The 16,186-nt window shown below is 35.9% G+C and overlaps 2 protein-coding genes across 2 annotated transcripts in view; both read left to right on the top strand.

Moving 5' to 3' along the window:
• Positions 1-2,870: 2,870 nt before the first annotated feature.
• On the top strand, positions 2,871-4,346 carry LOC119072936 (trypsin-1). The gene is made up of 6 exons (XM_037178261.1): positions 2,871-2,987; positions 3,071-3,245; positions 3,310-3,719; positions 3,782-3,824; positions 4,111-4,136; positions 4,197-4,346. The coding sequence occupies exons 1-6, from the start codon at positions 2,930-2,932 to the stop codon at positions 4,271-4,273; spliced, it is 789 nt and encodes a 262-aa protein (XP_037034156.1). The 5' UTR covers positions 2,871-2,929; the 3' UTR covers positions 4,274-4,346.
• A 2,771-nt stretch (positions 4,347-7,117) lies between these two features.
• Positions 7,118-16,186, top strand: part of LOC119072918 — a 60,666-nt gene continuing 51,597 nt past the window's right edge. The window contains exon 1 of the mRNA XM_037178237.1: positions 7,118-7,813. The gene's annotated coding sequence lies outside the window, so the exon portion shown is untranslated. The remainder of the gene's footprint in view (positions 7,814-16,186) is intronic.

The following is a 16,186-nucleotide window of genomic DNA, read 5'->3' as shown; positions in this document are numbered from 1 at the left end:
TGTAGCTAATTTCGACAAAACTGTAGATATTTCGTTAGAATGAGTCTTCAATGTTCTTGGAATGATATAGTCCGGTCCTGGAGCCGTATCGCTTGAAGTTTTCTTAATTGCCAATTTGATTTCCTCGGCTTTTATTTCATTGTCATATTCGGCATCTATTACTTCCTGATCTTTAATTGGAAATGGAGCCTGTTTGATTGTCTTGTCATTTTTCGTTCCCCAACGTTCTTGGAATTTATCGCACAGAGAAGCTATTGGAATCGGGCAATTATTGTCTTTTTCGTCAGAAATTTCTCGAACCGCTTTTTTCCTTTGATTATAATATAACCATTGTATCCAATCCCTTTGGTACTTTTGTTTTCTCTTTTCTCTATCCTGCTTAGATTGTCTTTGTGGATTTGAACTTTGTTTAAAATGACGATTTACATCTTGAAAATTTTTGCTTTTTCTAATTCTGTAGAATTTTGACATTGGAATATATTAATAATATATTGAGAATCAAGTTATGTAACGGGAATGGCGCTATCTAAAGTTGCCATCCATAGCCATGTACTGCACATGTTAGTACTAATGAAGTAATAGATTCTGTAATTGTCAAATAGGGTACAACATTATAAACTTTAACAAAACAACTTGCAACATAAGGCCACAACCAAAGCTTTGCCAGAACATAACCTAGATCGTAGTACTACTCCTAGCATTAACACTAGTTGGGACATATGTCAAAAAACGTCGAAATTTTAATGTCTATGCATATGCGTGTACCTACACTTACATGAGTTTTAACTCACGCGAAGAAGCCGTATCAAAGAAATACTCCTACGAGAGGTACATACTAAGGCGTATCGAATTTTGCAAATTTTAAGGACCGCGATAGCCTGTGTGCGGAAAACGTAGATCATCGAAAACTGTGTCCGGGCATGTGGTTGATGAATCCGATGGAGCCATGGAAGAAGTCCCCCCGGGCGGCTTTAAGTTGCCGATGGTCATAATTCGGAAAGTTGAGAGTATTTTTGAAAACAATGTTCCAGCGGGATGTAGAGCTTTGAAAACTCTACAAATCTACCGAAGAAACCTATGGTCCAAAAGGTGCCATTGCCAAGATTGCCTAACATCGAAAATATGACCATTTGGTTTTTGACTTATATTTCCTGAGAGACAAATGATTTTGTTTAGCCTGTGGTATGAGAAATCACAGATATTTTGTGAAAAAGTTCAGCTACTGTCGTGGAGTATTATGCATACTTACTGGCCAAGGTGTCCTCGACTCAACAGCACCGGTTGCAGTGTCTGCACTTGCTTCGTGGGCGACGTGGCCACTCTTAAAAATTCCATTCACAAATGTTATAAAAGTGATTTCAAGTGTATAATGGATCGGGACATGCCTAGTGTACTGGTAGTGCTCGACCTCCTATACCATCTCATACCACAGGCTAAACAAAATCATTTGTCTCTCAGGAAATATAAGTCAAAAACCAAATGGTCACATTTTCGATGTTAGGCAATCTTGGCAGTGACACCTTTTGGATCATCGGTTTCTTCCAGGGGCTATTTAGTTGAATTTTCAGCAAATTTTGGCGAATTTGGAGAATTTGACGAATTTTGGCGAATTTTGACGAATTTTGGCGAATTTTGACGAATTTTGGCGATTTTTTGTGAATTTATACATGATTTTAAGAAATTTCAAAGAATCGTAGAGCTTAGTTACATATTTTTGGCCAAGACATTCCAGAAATCTATTTTTAACCGGGAAGCCATGATGGCTTTTTTTTGGAAAAACGATGAAAAATGTTCTAATTTTGTGAATTTTACATATATTTGTGAATTTGGTAGATTCTTGCATATTTTTGTTATGCTATATCACAAAACTAGCAAAATATTTCAAAAAACATAAATTTGGAAGAAAATTTTCAAATTTGAATTTTTTAATTTGGGAGAATTTCGGCGAATTTCGACGAATTTTGGCGAATTTCGGCAAATTAATTCAACTAAATAGCCCCTGGTTTCTTCGGTAGTTTTGTAGAGTTTTCAAAGCTCTACATTCCGCTAGAACATTGTTTTCAAAAATACTATCAACTTTCCGAATTATGACCTTCGGAAACTTAAAGTCGCCCGGGGGGACTTCTTCCATGGCTCCATTGGATCCATCAACCACATGCCCGGACACAGTTTGCGATGATATACGTTTTCCGCACACAGGCTATCGCGGTCCTTAAAATTTGCAAAATTCGATACGCCCTAGTACATACAGTGAAGTTTTCAAAGCCGCCAAACTTTATCTCAAGCTTTTGAGTTAACCTTTCTTGGGACAATGGGACGAATGATAGGAATGGCTTCTTGTGTGAAATTTACCGACCCGATTCGAAGCCGATTCCCATCATTTGTTCCATTCATTCCTTGGTCCGGCGACACTTAATTGCCCAGCTTTGAACGCATAAAATGAGACGCTCAGTTTTGTCATAGGTTTTTGTATGTTCACAAAGGACCTAGGTGCTTTGGTGTACAAAATGCCAAATAACATGCATAACCAAACCACCAAGCGCGCAATTATTTAGTATTTTTGATTTTTTTTTACACGCGCAAGCACTTCAATTTTCTGATGACATATCCGACGAAGAACGCTCATACTTACTAAAAGTTACAATTTCAAAACCAGATCAATCGATTAAATTTTGTATTTAATCTAAACCGATTGACTCCTTGACAATATTATTTGCTCAAACTAAACACTTCTTTTTCTATACATTGTGTGGAGATAGTTACAAGATAGTAAATACTAACATTGATTGTTCGTAATAGTTTCAACAGATTAGGTTTGTTTCGATTAGGTTAAATAAATTCGATATAAAAGGGACCGTCTAATAGTGAATGTCAATTAAACGTATCTAAACTTTCTGTTGAGTAAATCGTAACTATTGAATTCATTAAAATGGTGAAGCTAACGATAATTGCAGTACTAGCCCTAGTAATAACTCAATGTTTTTGCGGTGAGCGTTCGGATCTGCTCAGAGCAATATCCAAACTTCGTTATATGGAACACCAAAATTATTTTACATTTTTTTTGCAACAGCGATTAGCCCAATGCGCTCCTCGAGACGCCCTCGATTGGATGGACGTATTGTTGGTGGATACGTTATTGACATTAAAGATGCACCATACACGGTGTCTCTTCAATCGTGGAGTCACGTTTGTGGCGGATCAATCATCAATGAAAAGTGGATCCTGACGGCAGCTCATTGTACAGAGTAAATTATGTTTCATCAGTGGAAAATGTTGAATTTTTCTGAATTTTATCAAATCTAAATTTAGTGGCCAAAGCGCTGCTAGTTTCAAAATTAGAGCCGGTTCAACTACCTACGCAGGAAATGGTACTCTGATAAACGTAGCCCGAATCATTCAACATGCCGACTTCAGTTTCTACAATATTGACTACGATTTCTCGCTGCTTGAGTTAGCAACGAGCCTTACGTTCGACAGTTCAATGCAACCGGTCGCTTTGCCCGAACAGGATCAAGAATATCCGGACGATACACCGGCCCTTGTCACTGGTTGGGGAAATACGCAAAACGCTGATGAGGCACGTGATCGTTTGAGAGCGGTTTCGGTGCCGCTCGTCAATCAGGAAATATGTAATGAAGCGTATAGGGAATTTGGTGGCGTCACGGATCGGATGATTTGCGCAGGATATCTATTTGCTGGTGGAAAGGATGCTTGTCAAGGTAGTTTATGAATGGGCTGTACAAGAAACATCCTTTATTCCCTTCGCATCTCTTTGTTTTAGGGGACTCGGGTGGGCCGATGGTCACTGATGGAACATTAGTTGGGTAAGTGTTCCATGGAATTTTACCTGTTACTGACAGCTGTTTATCTGCCATCGACAACGACGACAAAAATGAATGATAATCTCTAAGTAATGCTCAACGAATATAAGTAAAGGAAATTCCAAGGTTCTGAACACTTGCTCAGAAGTGTCTTAACCTGTTCTATCAGAACCTTGGAAAATACTTTGAGAAAATGAAGTAATAGATTCGATAGTAAAAACTCTGACATATTTGCCGTCTGTAACAGGTTAACTTTAAACAATATTAAAAGAAAATAATGTTTTTTCAGTGTGGTGTCATGGGGCTATGGTTGCGGTAAGTTAATTCAAGATTCAATACCTTGGATGCGTTATCCTTATTTCGGTATATTTTTAGCACAACCGAGTTACCCCGGCGTTTATTCGCGAGTGGCATCGGTGAGATCTTGGATCAGATCCAATACCGGAATTTAATTTTAAGATATTTAAGTGAACGTTTTGTACTTTCTACGATTAATTTCATTAAATCGGCTAACATTTAAGTTGTAGTTTCTATTTTACCGGAACGAAGATTGAAGCAGAATAGCTCAATTCCTGTCAGCCCTGCTAAATTTAAGAACTGTCAGTTAAATTTATTCGATCAAAAAAGTAGTGTCGGATCGATAAATTTAACCAAGTTTCACAATGGAGTTTTTTATCAGCTCCGCTAAATGTTGAGGGAAATTGTTTTAATCTAAAAGTTGCGAGGTGAGATGCATAAGCTTACATCTTAGCTCAGACACGGAATGGTTCAATTTCTATCCTAACTGCAGTTTTCATATCGAATCTATTACTTCATTATTTGATACAATCGATTTTTAATAGATAAACCCAAACACAATGCATAGAGTTTAAAATGACTGCAAACAATGGGACAAGTGGCCTGTAGAGGCGCCACATTTTTTTCGTAGTACTTCATTCCCTGCGGCTTATTTTCATGTACACCAACTTCACATTTGTCGTTACAGAACAGATGTCACCATATATGAAGTTGGTTCACATGAAAATAAGCCGCAAGAAATGAAGTAATTTTATGACAGAATGTACAAAAATATGGGAAAACTCTATTACATTCCTTCTAGTTTCTAAACATCATTCTCCTATAGGATAATGCAGTTTAGAAACTAAGGGTAAAATCTATAACAATTTAGTACTTTTCTTTATAAAAAGACTGCTGTCACTTAATTATTTTTTCATTAACAAACTTCACTGCTGTGACATTTCATGGGAATGAATCAATGTGAAGTTGTTACACACAACAAAAAAATAGTCCAGTGAGATTGAAGTACTATAAGAAAATGTGGCGCCTCTACAGGCCAACCGACTATTCGAATACCATACCATCGAAGTTAATATTCAAATCGGCATTTTTGACTCTTTTGTGACACGGGACATTCTGCCTACTGAAGCAGTTTTCTTCAATGGATGTACATACCAGGCATGGCCGATTCTTCAAAAACTGTAGATTTATCTTGATTCAAGATTCTTGAACGCACTCATTATTTTTGTCAAAATAATATGAAAATGGGTGAGTTAGAATCCGTTTTTAAAATCGTTATTTCCTTCGAGGTGACATTAAACCATACCTGGTCATTGGTTTTCTTGGCTCATAATTCATAAGCCCCAACGCGCTAAATTGACTACAGGTTTCTTCCATCGTACGGTAAAAACGAATTTTGACAGGCCGAAAACAACCGACCGTCATCCACAGAAGCAAACATAACCGCAACTTAAACAAATTTGTTCGTTAAAACTTCAAAGTGAGGTTGTGTTGGCTTCTCTGTGGATGACATTTCGAACGGCCTTGGAAGAGACCTATAAAGGGACTGAAAAAACAACAACAATACAATCAAAGGCACAGACTAGGAGATGATAAGATATGAAGTGGGTAAACAATCAGAAATAGTGGGTTTTGACCAATTATAGAGATACATTCTAAGAGTAATTATACCTAGAGAGGAAATTTCGAACAAAATACGAAATGTTTATTGGTATGTGTAATTAAGAGGGCGAATCGGGCGAACTGATCTATTAAAAGCGAAAGCGTATACATGTATTGATGTAAAAGTATACGAAATGTGTATCTTATCGTATCTTATACGAACTCATGTTGGGACCACATTTCGTCGTACAAATTTCCTCTCTAGTTATAATCCACGCCATTAGTGCGGCAACAGCTTACGCCAGATTCAGCTTTTCTCTCCTTTGTTCATATATGTCAGTTTTTTGTTTTGATGATTTCGTATGAGACTGAAAACTAAAAGTGTGATATTTCTGTTAGGAAAGCCGTTTACTTCTTCTTTCTTTGGTCCAAAATGTTTAAAAAAGTGATTAGAATCAAGTGACAATACAGTCAAAGGCAGTCAATTTTCAGCATAAATTTGCTTCAGCTGTTTTTCAGCTGATCCATACAAACAATCACAACCGTTTATACGTCTTTATACGGTTTTACCACTATCATGCGCGTGCGTGTAGCAGCTTCAACCGTATGAACAAGGAAAACCAGTTTTGATTGTATGTGTGGATCAGCTGAAAAACAGCTGAAGCAAATTTATGCTGAAAATTGACTGCTAATGCTACTTGATTCTTATCACTTTTTTAAACATTTTGGACCAAAAAACGAGTTACGAATATTTGATGTTACAAACGCATGAGAATTGAGGCCCTTTTTACTATTAGAGCTTCGCGTCGGCACTCTGTCGTGCGTTCTTCATCGCACAGATTTTTTCGTTCAAACAAAAGCGTCCAACAAAATATCCACCAACTTTTCCCATAGTCACACATTGCTGACCGGGTATTGATGAAAAGATTATCACAGAGACAAGGTAATTTCGTGATTGTAGGTATACATCAGCAAACAAGAGTACACGAATGAGGAGCAAGTGTAACGGAAAATGTTAGATTAAATTTGGGAGAAAATTGGGAGAATAAGGAAAACCAACGCAGGCGCACTAAATTTTCCGTCGCATGCGTTCTATGTGTAGTCAACGAAGTATCCAAATTTAAGTGGAAGAAGTGTTTGCGTTTTGGAAATGGAAATTAAATTGTAAAAATGGAGGTTAAAATAAGCGGAACATAAGGTTAACGTAACGAGAATCTATTCGATTGAAAGTTTTCCATAAATTTTTGATCGAAAAGTGACACGATCACAGTCATTTTGCAGCTAATTTCATCGGAGAAAGAAAAAATCAATTTGACCAAATCACCATCCACATAACCGGTCATCGTTTATTGGTGTCGTTCCTCTCTTTTTTACAGTCAACTTGAATTTTTCCAATCAGTCTGATCGGGTTTTTCTCGTTGAAAACACATTTTTCCGTTACAAAACAATATTGTGTGTGTAAATTATACAAAAGATTGGAACTGTGGAAGAAGAAAAAGAAAACTTTTATCTGAACACTTTTTGCACTATCAATATGTCCATGATAAACCGAATGTTACTCATCATCACCGCCTAAATCTTCTGCAGTTTTTATTTTTCCACGTTCAGTGCGACCTTAACGAAATTTATTTTGTTTAAACGGATGGCATAGGGACACTATACTATTGGGATTGTGGCGATCGAAAATTGTGCTATATAACCAGTTCCAACGGAATTTTTCTTCTTTTCTTTTTTTTTATTTCCGAATAATGTCATTACATTTGGGTTATACGTGTACTGACTCCGTTCATAGTTGATTGTAAATTGGTGTTTTGTAAATTGATGGGTGGTGGATAATCTATTATTATTGAAGTGGTTTCAGTGGTAAATTGCATTCGAAAAAAGAGTAATTTGTTACGCGAATCTTCGATTTGAAAAAATAAAATTGCACGAAATTACGTTTGTACGTTTCCATCGTGTCAATTCCGATTCAATTTAAGAGAATAAGAAACGTATTGTACATCAAATAGTAAATGTGGTGGATTTTCTTGAGCAGCATACATAAAGGATATGTGGGATATATGGACACTTAATGTGAACTTACGGACCAACAGGTATGTGTATCGATAGATGAGATTCAAAATAAAATTTTCTTTCTTTCAAAACCCATCATTAGAAGATGATGAACAAGTTAATAGAATTGCCAGCGTTCTCGTCTCACAACAAAAATAAGTTGAGAAATATCAAAATCATTCAAATGAAAAGTTTCTGGCTTATTTCTTGTGAGACATTATTAACGGCACAAGTATTTCACACAGAAAACAGGGGGAGGACGAAAAACTTTTCCGTCAAAAAAGATAAATAAAAATGTCCTTCGATGGAAATTATTTAACAAAAAAAAAACTTTTGTTTAAAACAACTTAACAATTTTTGAATTTCCCAACTTTCTTTTTTGTTCAACAAAAGCAGCAGCAGCTTTATCGTCGCAGAAGAAAAAAAAAGTTTCACTTTAAAAAATTATTTATTTCATGATTTACACAAGGAAATTTTTAGACCCGTACGACGTTTTATAGTCTTATAATGTTTGTACCTAAGAGTAATTATACCTAGAGAGGAAATTCCAAATAAATTACGTAAAATTTGTGGTCCCAAATAGGCATGGGCGATAATGAGAATGATTATCGATAATTATCGATAATCGATAATTATCGAGTTTTTTTTATCGAAAATTATCAAAAAAATATCGATAATCGATAATTATTGATATTTTGATAATTATCAAGATATCGATAATTCGATATATCGATATTTCGGTCCGAAAATCCGATATTTATCGATATATTCCGATATATCGGTATATTGTCATGAATTTTCAGGTAAATATCAAAATATCGATATTTTGATAATTATCGAATTTCGATATTTTGATAATTACAGTGAACGACATCTCAAATTTTTTTCAGAGAATGTCATTGTGAATTTGCAATGACACAATAAAATTCTCAGAAAAATTTGACAGTGAGACATTTGAGATGTTCTCACTGTCACTGTATCGATAATTATTAGACCCGTACGAAGTACTGGGGTCTTATGCGTTTACGCATACGTCCGTAACACGTCGAATTGGACTCCCTGAGTAAGGGGAAACCTATTGTGGTTGTCTAGAGATGCCAAATCCGCGAAAAAAAAAGTCCGTCTGTCCGTCTGTCCGTCCGTCTGTCCGTCTGTCCGTCTGTCCGTCTGTCTGTCTGCACGATAACTTGAGTAAAACGCATCCGATTTTGAAAATTCTTTTTTTTCCCGTTTGGTAATGTCAAAAGACAGGCTAAGTTCGAAGATGAGTGATTTTGGATCGACCCCTCCCGAGCTGTGGCCCAATAAGTGCTTTACGGTTTCGAAGATATCGCCGGACATTTAAACGTTAAACTTGTAAGTGATACGTCAAATAAAAGGTATTTACAATACCGATCGACAAAAAAAAAGTTTATGGAAATCGGATGACCGACTCGTGAGTTAGACCCCTTGGTGTGGAACAGGCTCAGGGCGGCAAGCGGTTTTTGCTTGTAGGTCGGCCACATTTGAACATATTTCGTCTGTTTTAGCTTTATTAGATAGGTATTGACCATACCAATCAGGGAAAAAAAAGTTTTTGAAATTATGTTCTCCGGAGCGTGAGCTAGGTCTCTTGGAGTGAGCTCTTATCTGGCTACTCGGAAGTACAGTGAACGTGGTGTATTTTGACAATATCTCGAGTAAATTTTGACCGAATTTCATGAATTTTTTTTTGTTTGAAAGGTATTAACGAATGTAAAGCGTCGGTACTATTTCCGGTCTCCTAACAAAATGGCTGCCGGCGGCCATATTGGATTTTAGTAAAATAGAAATATCTTGGGAAAAATGATACTTAGAGAGTTTCTGTTAACATGGAAATAATTTGTTTTGTGTGTGGGGTTTCAGGGATTCCATATACGGACATCTATATATACCTATATACAGCTATATTGAGCTATATACAGGCATATAGAGCTATATAATAGCATATTCCTCTGTGAAATGTTTATTTACAGTGAAGTATAGGTAAATATAGCGGTATATAGCTGTTTAAATAGGAATTTATGAAATTTGTCTTCGTACGGGGCTGTCTATATTGCCTCCGGCAATTTAGTTGTATATGATAACAAGGCAAAGAGTGGATAATGTAAGTGATTTTAAAGGGAGAATAGTTTTTCAGCAGAGAAGAAAATGAAGTAAGAGAAATGAAGAGTTTCACATTAAAGGCTTTTGATACGAATAGGTGTTTCGTACGGGTCGGCGTTAGCTATGTTTAAATTATCGATAACGATATGATTAATCGATTATCGATAATTTTTTTCGATTGATATTATCGATAATTTGGAACGTCTCCCATCCCTAGTCCCAAAATGAAATACGACATGTTTGGTGGTATGTGTTTGCCCTCTTAATTAAGTGGGTAAATTTAACTATCAAAAGCGTCAAGACGTACACGTATCGGTGTACAATCGTACGAAATGTGTATCTTATAAAAACTGATGTTAAGGACACATTTTATCGTACGAAATACCAGTCTAGGTATAATTGGTCTAACAATCACAAAGCATTTCCTCCAACCAAGTTGTTACAAATCAAGCGATTTTAGCCAGTCAATCGCTTCTTCCGTCAGTCCGTTTATGTCATTAGTAGTTCCTGTGAACTTGTAGATCGGGCATTCGGATAGGATGTGCTTCGTAGTCTGATGCGGATGTCCACAATTGCAGCTGGGGTTGTCGATGAAGTTCCACTTGTACAGCATGTCATTGCAATTTCCGTGCCAGTCGATTTAAGTTGCACAAGGCCTTTCTCGATAGTGTAAGTTCATTACGGTGGTAGTTTTGATAAGGAATGAAGACTGATAATTTCTTGACCTAACAAAATGGCTGCCAGCCGCCATGTTGGATTTTAGCAGAACTGATATAATCCGGTAAAAATGACATTTAGAAAGTTGACGTTATGGGGGAAGTTATGACTTCCTACGGGGCTGTTAACATTGCTGTAAGCAATTTTAATGTGAGATGTAGATAAAGTTTAAGCAGAGAAATTTAAAGGTGCAGTGTTGCTGGATAGTTTTAAAATATTTGACTTTTATATGGACAACTAGCTACATTGCATACACCTTTCGTACGGGTCTTTATACTTTTTATATAGGTAACGTGCGGTACAGTACATATTTCTACAAATGAATTTTTTCTTCTTTTTTGCACACCAAAATGAAATAACACTAAAAATCGATGTGGAAATTTTATTGAATTTTTATTTTTAAACTTTTCCTTCGAGATAACGAGATATATGAACTTGAACATGTGTTTTCGTCCGATTTTTTTTTTCTTTTTTATGCTGGTTCATCAGCATTTTATGTATTACACGCCTAGTGACGAATTTTTTTTCTTTATTAATTATTTTTTTGTGCTATCGGTAAAACATAGCGCACGGTATCATTCATATTAATACAAACATCTGTGCGCATACTATAAAAAATGTTCGTATGATGAACTGGGACAATAATTTATCCAATTCCATTGAATATCCGAAATTATCGCCGAAATTAATCAAATATTCATTGGAAATTTGGGTGGATACACGAGAATAGATTTCCAGTTTACACGTACAACCGTAACTAGAGCGGTATTCAACGGAAGAGGTTGTTAGCATTACAATATTTGAACTTGATTGTATTCGTTTCGATGACCAAATGTTTTAAATGTTTACAAACTGAAATTGTTACAAACGGCCGCGGCGGCGGTTCTGTCGGTCAGTTATTTCTTCAGTGTGAACTGAAGTCAATGGCTGCAAAAAGTATCATTGCCACTTTTCATTACGGATGTACACAAAGCTTCTGTAAATAATTCTCAAATGATATGGACCACCCACCCGTACACTTTTACCGTGGGATAAATAACTATTTACTTTAAAGAGAGAGAGAGAGAGAGAGAGAGGAGAAGAAAAAACAGTGAAATGGTAAAACAGTAAACTTTAGTTGAATTTCATAAGGATTTACATGGAGGTGCGGTAATCATGGTTTGATAGCGAAATGAAACGCATTTCTGTGTAACAAAATAATTTGAGATAAAAAAGTCTTCGCAATTCGATTAATCTTTTCGAAGAAGAATTTCTATTTGAATCAAAAACGTACACTATATTGCACTTACCATACCAATTATTCATTCAAAAATAATCGATTGATTTATTTTCATTTAAGTTCGCAAGAGTACACTGTGCAAACATTACATGTAATTGTTCTATGACTTTTTTGTAAACCATGCTTGTTTCAAAAAATGAAACAAAACGAAACAAATCAAAATAAAACAAAACAAATCAAAACGAAACAAATCAAAACAAAACAAAACAAATCATGTTTCGGCCACTTGGCAACAAATTACAAGATCTGTTTTAAAGATTAATACATGGATTTCGATTATCACTCTTTCCAGGTAGCATCATTGAGATTGAACTTAGAGGTAAACAAAGTAAAATTTTAAATTTTTTAATTTAAATTGCTTCGAAACAGCTAAAAACAAATTGTTTTTCCGTGGGAAATCTACGGAAAACAAATTTAATTTGTGCTGTTTCGCGACCTAATACTTACAATATTTTTATGTTTCACTTTGTTTACCTCTAAGTCCAATCATAATTAAGCTACCATAAAAGAATAATTAACGAAATCCAAATATTAATCCTTAAAACAGATCTCTTGTAATTTGTTGCCAAGTGGCCGAAACATGTTTTGTTTTGATTTGTTTTGTTTTGTTTTGTTTTGTTTTGTTTCACTTTTTCGAAGCAATGTTGGCAACTTACAATAAAAGATCTCACAGAATAATTTCGTGTGTATGAAAAGTCAATGCACACATGATTTCAACTTCTAGGATTTGTATATTAAAAAATCAACGTTGATACGATCATTTTTGAATAAATGTTTCGTGAGTGCAGTGGTGTTATGTTTTCGTTCGAATAGAAACCATGTTTCGAAATATGTGAACAATCTGCAAGACATTTTTTATCTCAATTATCTATTGTTTTAGAGAAATGCTTTTCATTTTCTGTAAAACCACGATTCCCGCACCTCCCATGAAATTTACAAAAATGAAAACGATGAAGTTTCGCTCTCGAATTGTTTAGTGATTCATCACAGTTCACCGAAAATTGTGATAACAGACAGACACAACATCTCAACACCGAATAAATCTTTTTTTAAATGACTTTGTTCTGTTTTTGATTGATGTCAAAGAAAAAGCTCCACACTGCGACATACTGTCCTGTCCTGCATTACACCTTTGCATTCAATAGTGAAAAGGTGAGCAACTTAAGAGCTATTAGCTTAGTATTCAGAGAATATTTTCGTTGCCAGTAGGAGTAGGGTGAGGATTTTCTGATTTGGGAGTTGTCGTGGTTTGCAAAGTGTATTGAGTACTGTGGGTGATCAGAAGAGTTTTTAGCCCCGTACGAAGTACAGAGGGGCTTATAGGATTACGATGCCGTGTGTAATTGATGGAATTCGAAGCAGACGGTAAGGGCAAAGTGTTTGCCTATGTTCATAGATGACGAATCTGCAATAAAAATTTTGTCTGTCCGTCTGTCCGTCTGTCCGTCACGTCGATATCTTGAGCAAATCAAATCCAAAAAAATTTTCCCTGAAAGATAGTCGAAATAGTGAGGCTAAGTTCGAAGATGGGCATATTTAAGTCGGCCCTTCGTGAGTTAGGGCCGCCTAAGTGCTTTAAGGTCTTTTGGGGATATTTATGGCAAAATAAACGATGGAAATGTAAATGACACGGCAAATGATAGGTATTGTCAATACCAATCCAGGAAAAAAAAGTTTTTTAAAATCGGGTGAGTGGACCGTGAGTTAGGGCCTTAGAAGTGAAAAGCTACTAGGGCCCTATGCGTATTTTACATATAACTCGAGCAAATTTCATCCGTTTTTCGTAATTTTTGTTTCATTTGGAAGGTAATCAAAGGCCGAATAGAATGTTGTTGAAAAAAATTTTAAATTTGGGTCCTCGGACTGAGGCCGATACTAGGCCCTTCAAAAAAATAAAATTTTTAGGGCGATTTGAAATTTTTGTTTCATTTGAAAGGAACGTCGTTCGGGGCTTCGTAATTGCGCTATGCGCAATTTGTAAGATGTACACATTACATAATAATTTTACTTTAACTACATTAACCGGCGCAATAGGCTTACTGTCAAAGTAGGGTGACAGACGCACTAGGGTCACGTACGTACGTAACTGACATTGGGAAAAAGCTAAATGTTTTCGACTTAAAATGCCTCAGGAGCTATAGAAATAAAAACCATTTTCGATGTATTCGCAACAGAAGTGTTCTTACTTCTAACACGAAAGGCTTTGAAGGCAATATCTATTCCATAAATTGCTCAGGACAGGCTCAACACATTTCAGCATTTTTTGTTGTTTTTCTCAGAGACCTATTACGGTCGATAGAGTTGACTAGTGGGGTATGGGGTAACTAACAGCTGAGACTAATCATTTACGATTAGGAAAAACCCTATGAACTATGTCTGACACGGGAGTCGAACTCGTGACATTTAGGGCGCGAGTCCATCACTCTACCGATTGAGCTACCTGGACTACCTTTCGCGAAGTTACTCTTAAACTTAAAGACACAAACTATTGGGCTAATTCCTGTGTAGTATGAAATTGTAGATTAAAAAAAGGAATGACGAGCGAAGCGAGCGAAATTTGTTGATTCAGAATTCTTATTCCGTGCAGTGTATTCAGTGTCTGTATCTTTCTCTCTATGCTTTATATTTAGGAGAGTTATGCACTAACCGTGACAAAAAGACATTTCTAAAATAAAAAAATTTCGGTTCATTCATGATCAGTCAAAAACACTCAAAAGAGTAAAAGTGACGCAAGTCCCTGTGCATACTTCCAAAACAACTGATATCGCTGAATGTGACGCATTCTGCGCTTGTACGCAAAAACTGTAACAGGAAAAATTTGACCAAAGAAATTCTAGAAACAAAATTTTACCAAAAAAATTTTGCGTCACAAAGTGGCAGATGATTCGGACGTATTAGGACGTATTCTTGCCTATTTTAAAAAATTTCTCAAAAGTACTTTCCTCAACATCTGCCACTTGTGACGCAAAATTTTTTTGGTAAAATTTTGTTTCTAGAATTTCTTTGGTCAAATTTTTGCTGTTACAGTTTTTGCGTACAAGCGGAGAATGCGTCACCTCCAGCGATATCAGTTGTTTTGGAAGTATGCACAGGGACTTGCGTCACTTTTACTCTTTTGAGTGTTTTTGACTGATATCAGTTCTTTTGAAAGAATTGAAAAATTTAAAAAATTTAAAAAATTTAAAAAAATTGAAAAGTTTGAAAAATTTGAAAATTTTAAAAAATGTTGAAAAATTTAAAAAGGAAAAAAATGAGGCGAGCAGAGCTTACCAAAAGCGAACAAATTTGTTCTACCATACCCATCCACACACACACACACTTAAAGGTGTTCTTATATGGGGCCTATATGGGAACTTCGAGGAGCCCTAGCTCCGAAACGAGGCCGGTTCCCCCCAAATTTTTTTTTTCTGGAATGTCTAAAATTACTACTAGAATCTACTCACAAAATTTCAACAAAATCTAAAGAAGACTTTAGAAGATAGGAAACACGGACGGACGGACTAACAAAGTAACGTAGGATTTTTTCATTTCGTTTAAAGTACTGAAATTGACCAAAAATGTATGGAAATGGGGCTTCTTGGAAGATTTTTTGCGTGGCCAAATTTTAAGCTGCAAGAACGTGTGATAGCTCGTTGAACTCGTACGGACGCCTAGTTTTTTTTAATGGTAATTTGGAGTCATTTGTCTTTGAATTGTAGAACTTCAATATTTGCTGTATATATGGTTCTGCAGTCTACGACAAAAAAAATTTTTTGAAATTTTTTCTAGTAATAGGACTTGCGTCACGGGCGCTATGCTAACGCGCGCCCATGATAGACTATGAATTCCGGCTGTTCATACAAAAAATATAGAAAAATGTAAGATATCGTGGCCATAAAGATCCATCAAATTAGGTCAAACATGGTTTCGTACTTAGTGAGAACAACTGTGCATTTGTAGACACAAACTCTTTTTCTGTAGATATTTCCATTCATTTACTCCGAAAGCCTAAATAAAATTTGGTTGGCCGTACAAATGTATTTTACCGGAATGATAAATTCTACAGTCCAAGGTAAATGTACGTTACGCACTCCGTACGGCATATCACATTAAATTAACAAGACATATTTCAAAATGCAAAGTCTCTAAACTCATTTTCTTTCTCGTTTGTTTTCTCTCCGACATGCGACCAAATACTTTAAGGCATTTATCCCTAAACACATTTTCCACATGGTTTGATTTATTACGTAGATAGCAGACCCACCAAATTTTTTCTCGGATATACACACAACACTCGAACATCGGGTTGAGTTTA

The sequence above is a fragment of the Bradysia coprophila genome (genome assembly GCF_014529535.1).
Source record: "Bradysia coprophila strain Holo2 chromosome IV unlocalized genomic scaffold, BU_Bcop_v1 contig_84, whole genome shotgun sequence".
Lineage (NCBI taxonomy): Eukaryota > Metazoa > Arthropoda > Insecta > Diptera > Sciaridae > Bradysia > Bradysia coprophila.
This window is presented reverse-complemented; position numbering and strand designations above follow the sequence as displayed.

Bases quoted from the DNA above. Each gene is read 5' to 3' on its own strand.
- LOC119072936 (XM_037178261.1), top strand. From the start codon at position 2,930: ATGGTGAAGCTAACGATAATTGCAGTACTAGCCCTAGTAATAACTCAA. The intron at 3,246-3,309 runs GTAAATTATGTT...ATCTAAATTTAG, and splicing joins ACGGCAGCTCATTGTACAGA to TGGCCAAAGCGCTGCTAGTT. The intron at 4,137-4,196 runs GTAAGTTAATTC...GTATATTTTTAG, and splicing joins GTCATGGGGCTATGGTTGCG to CACAACCGAGTTACCCCGGC.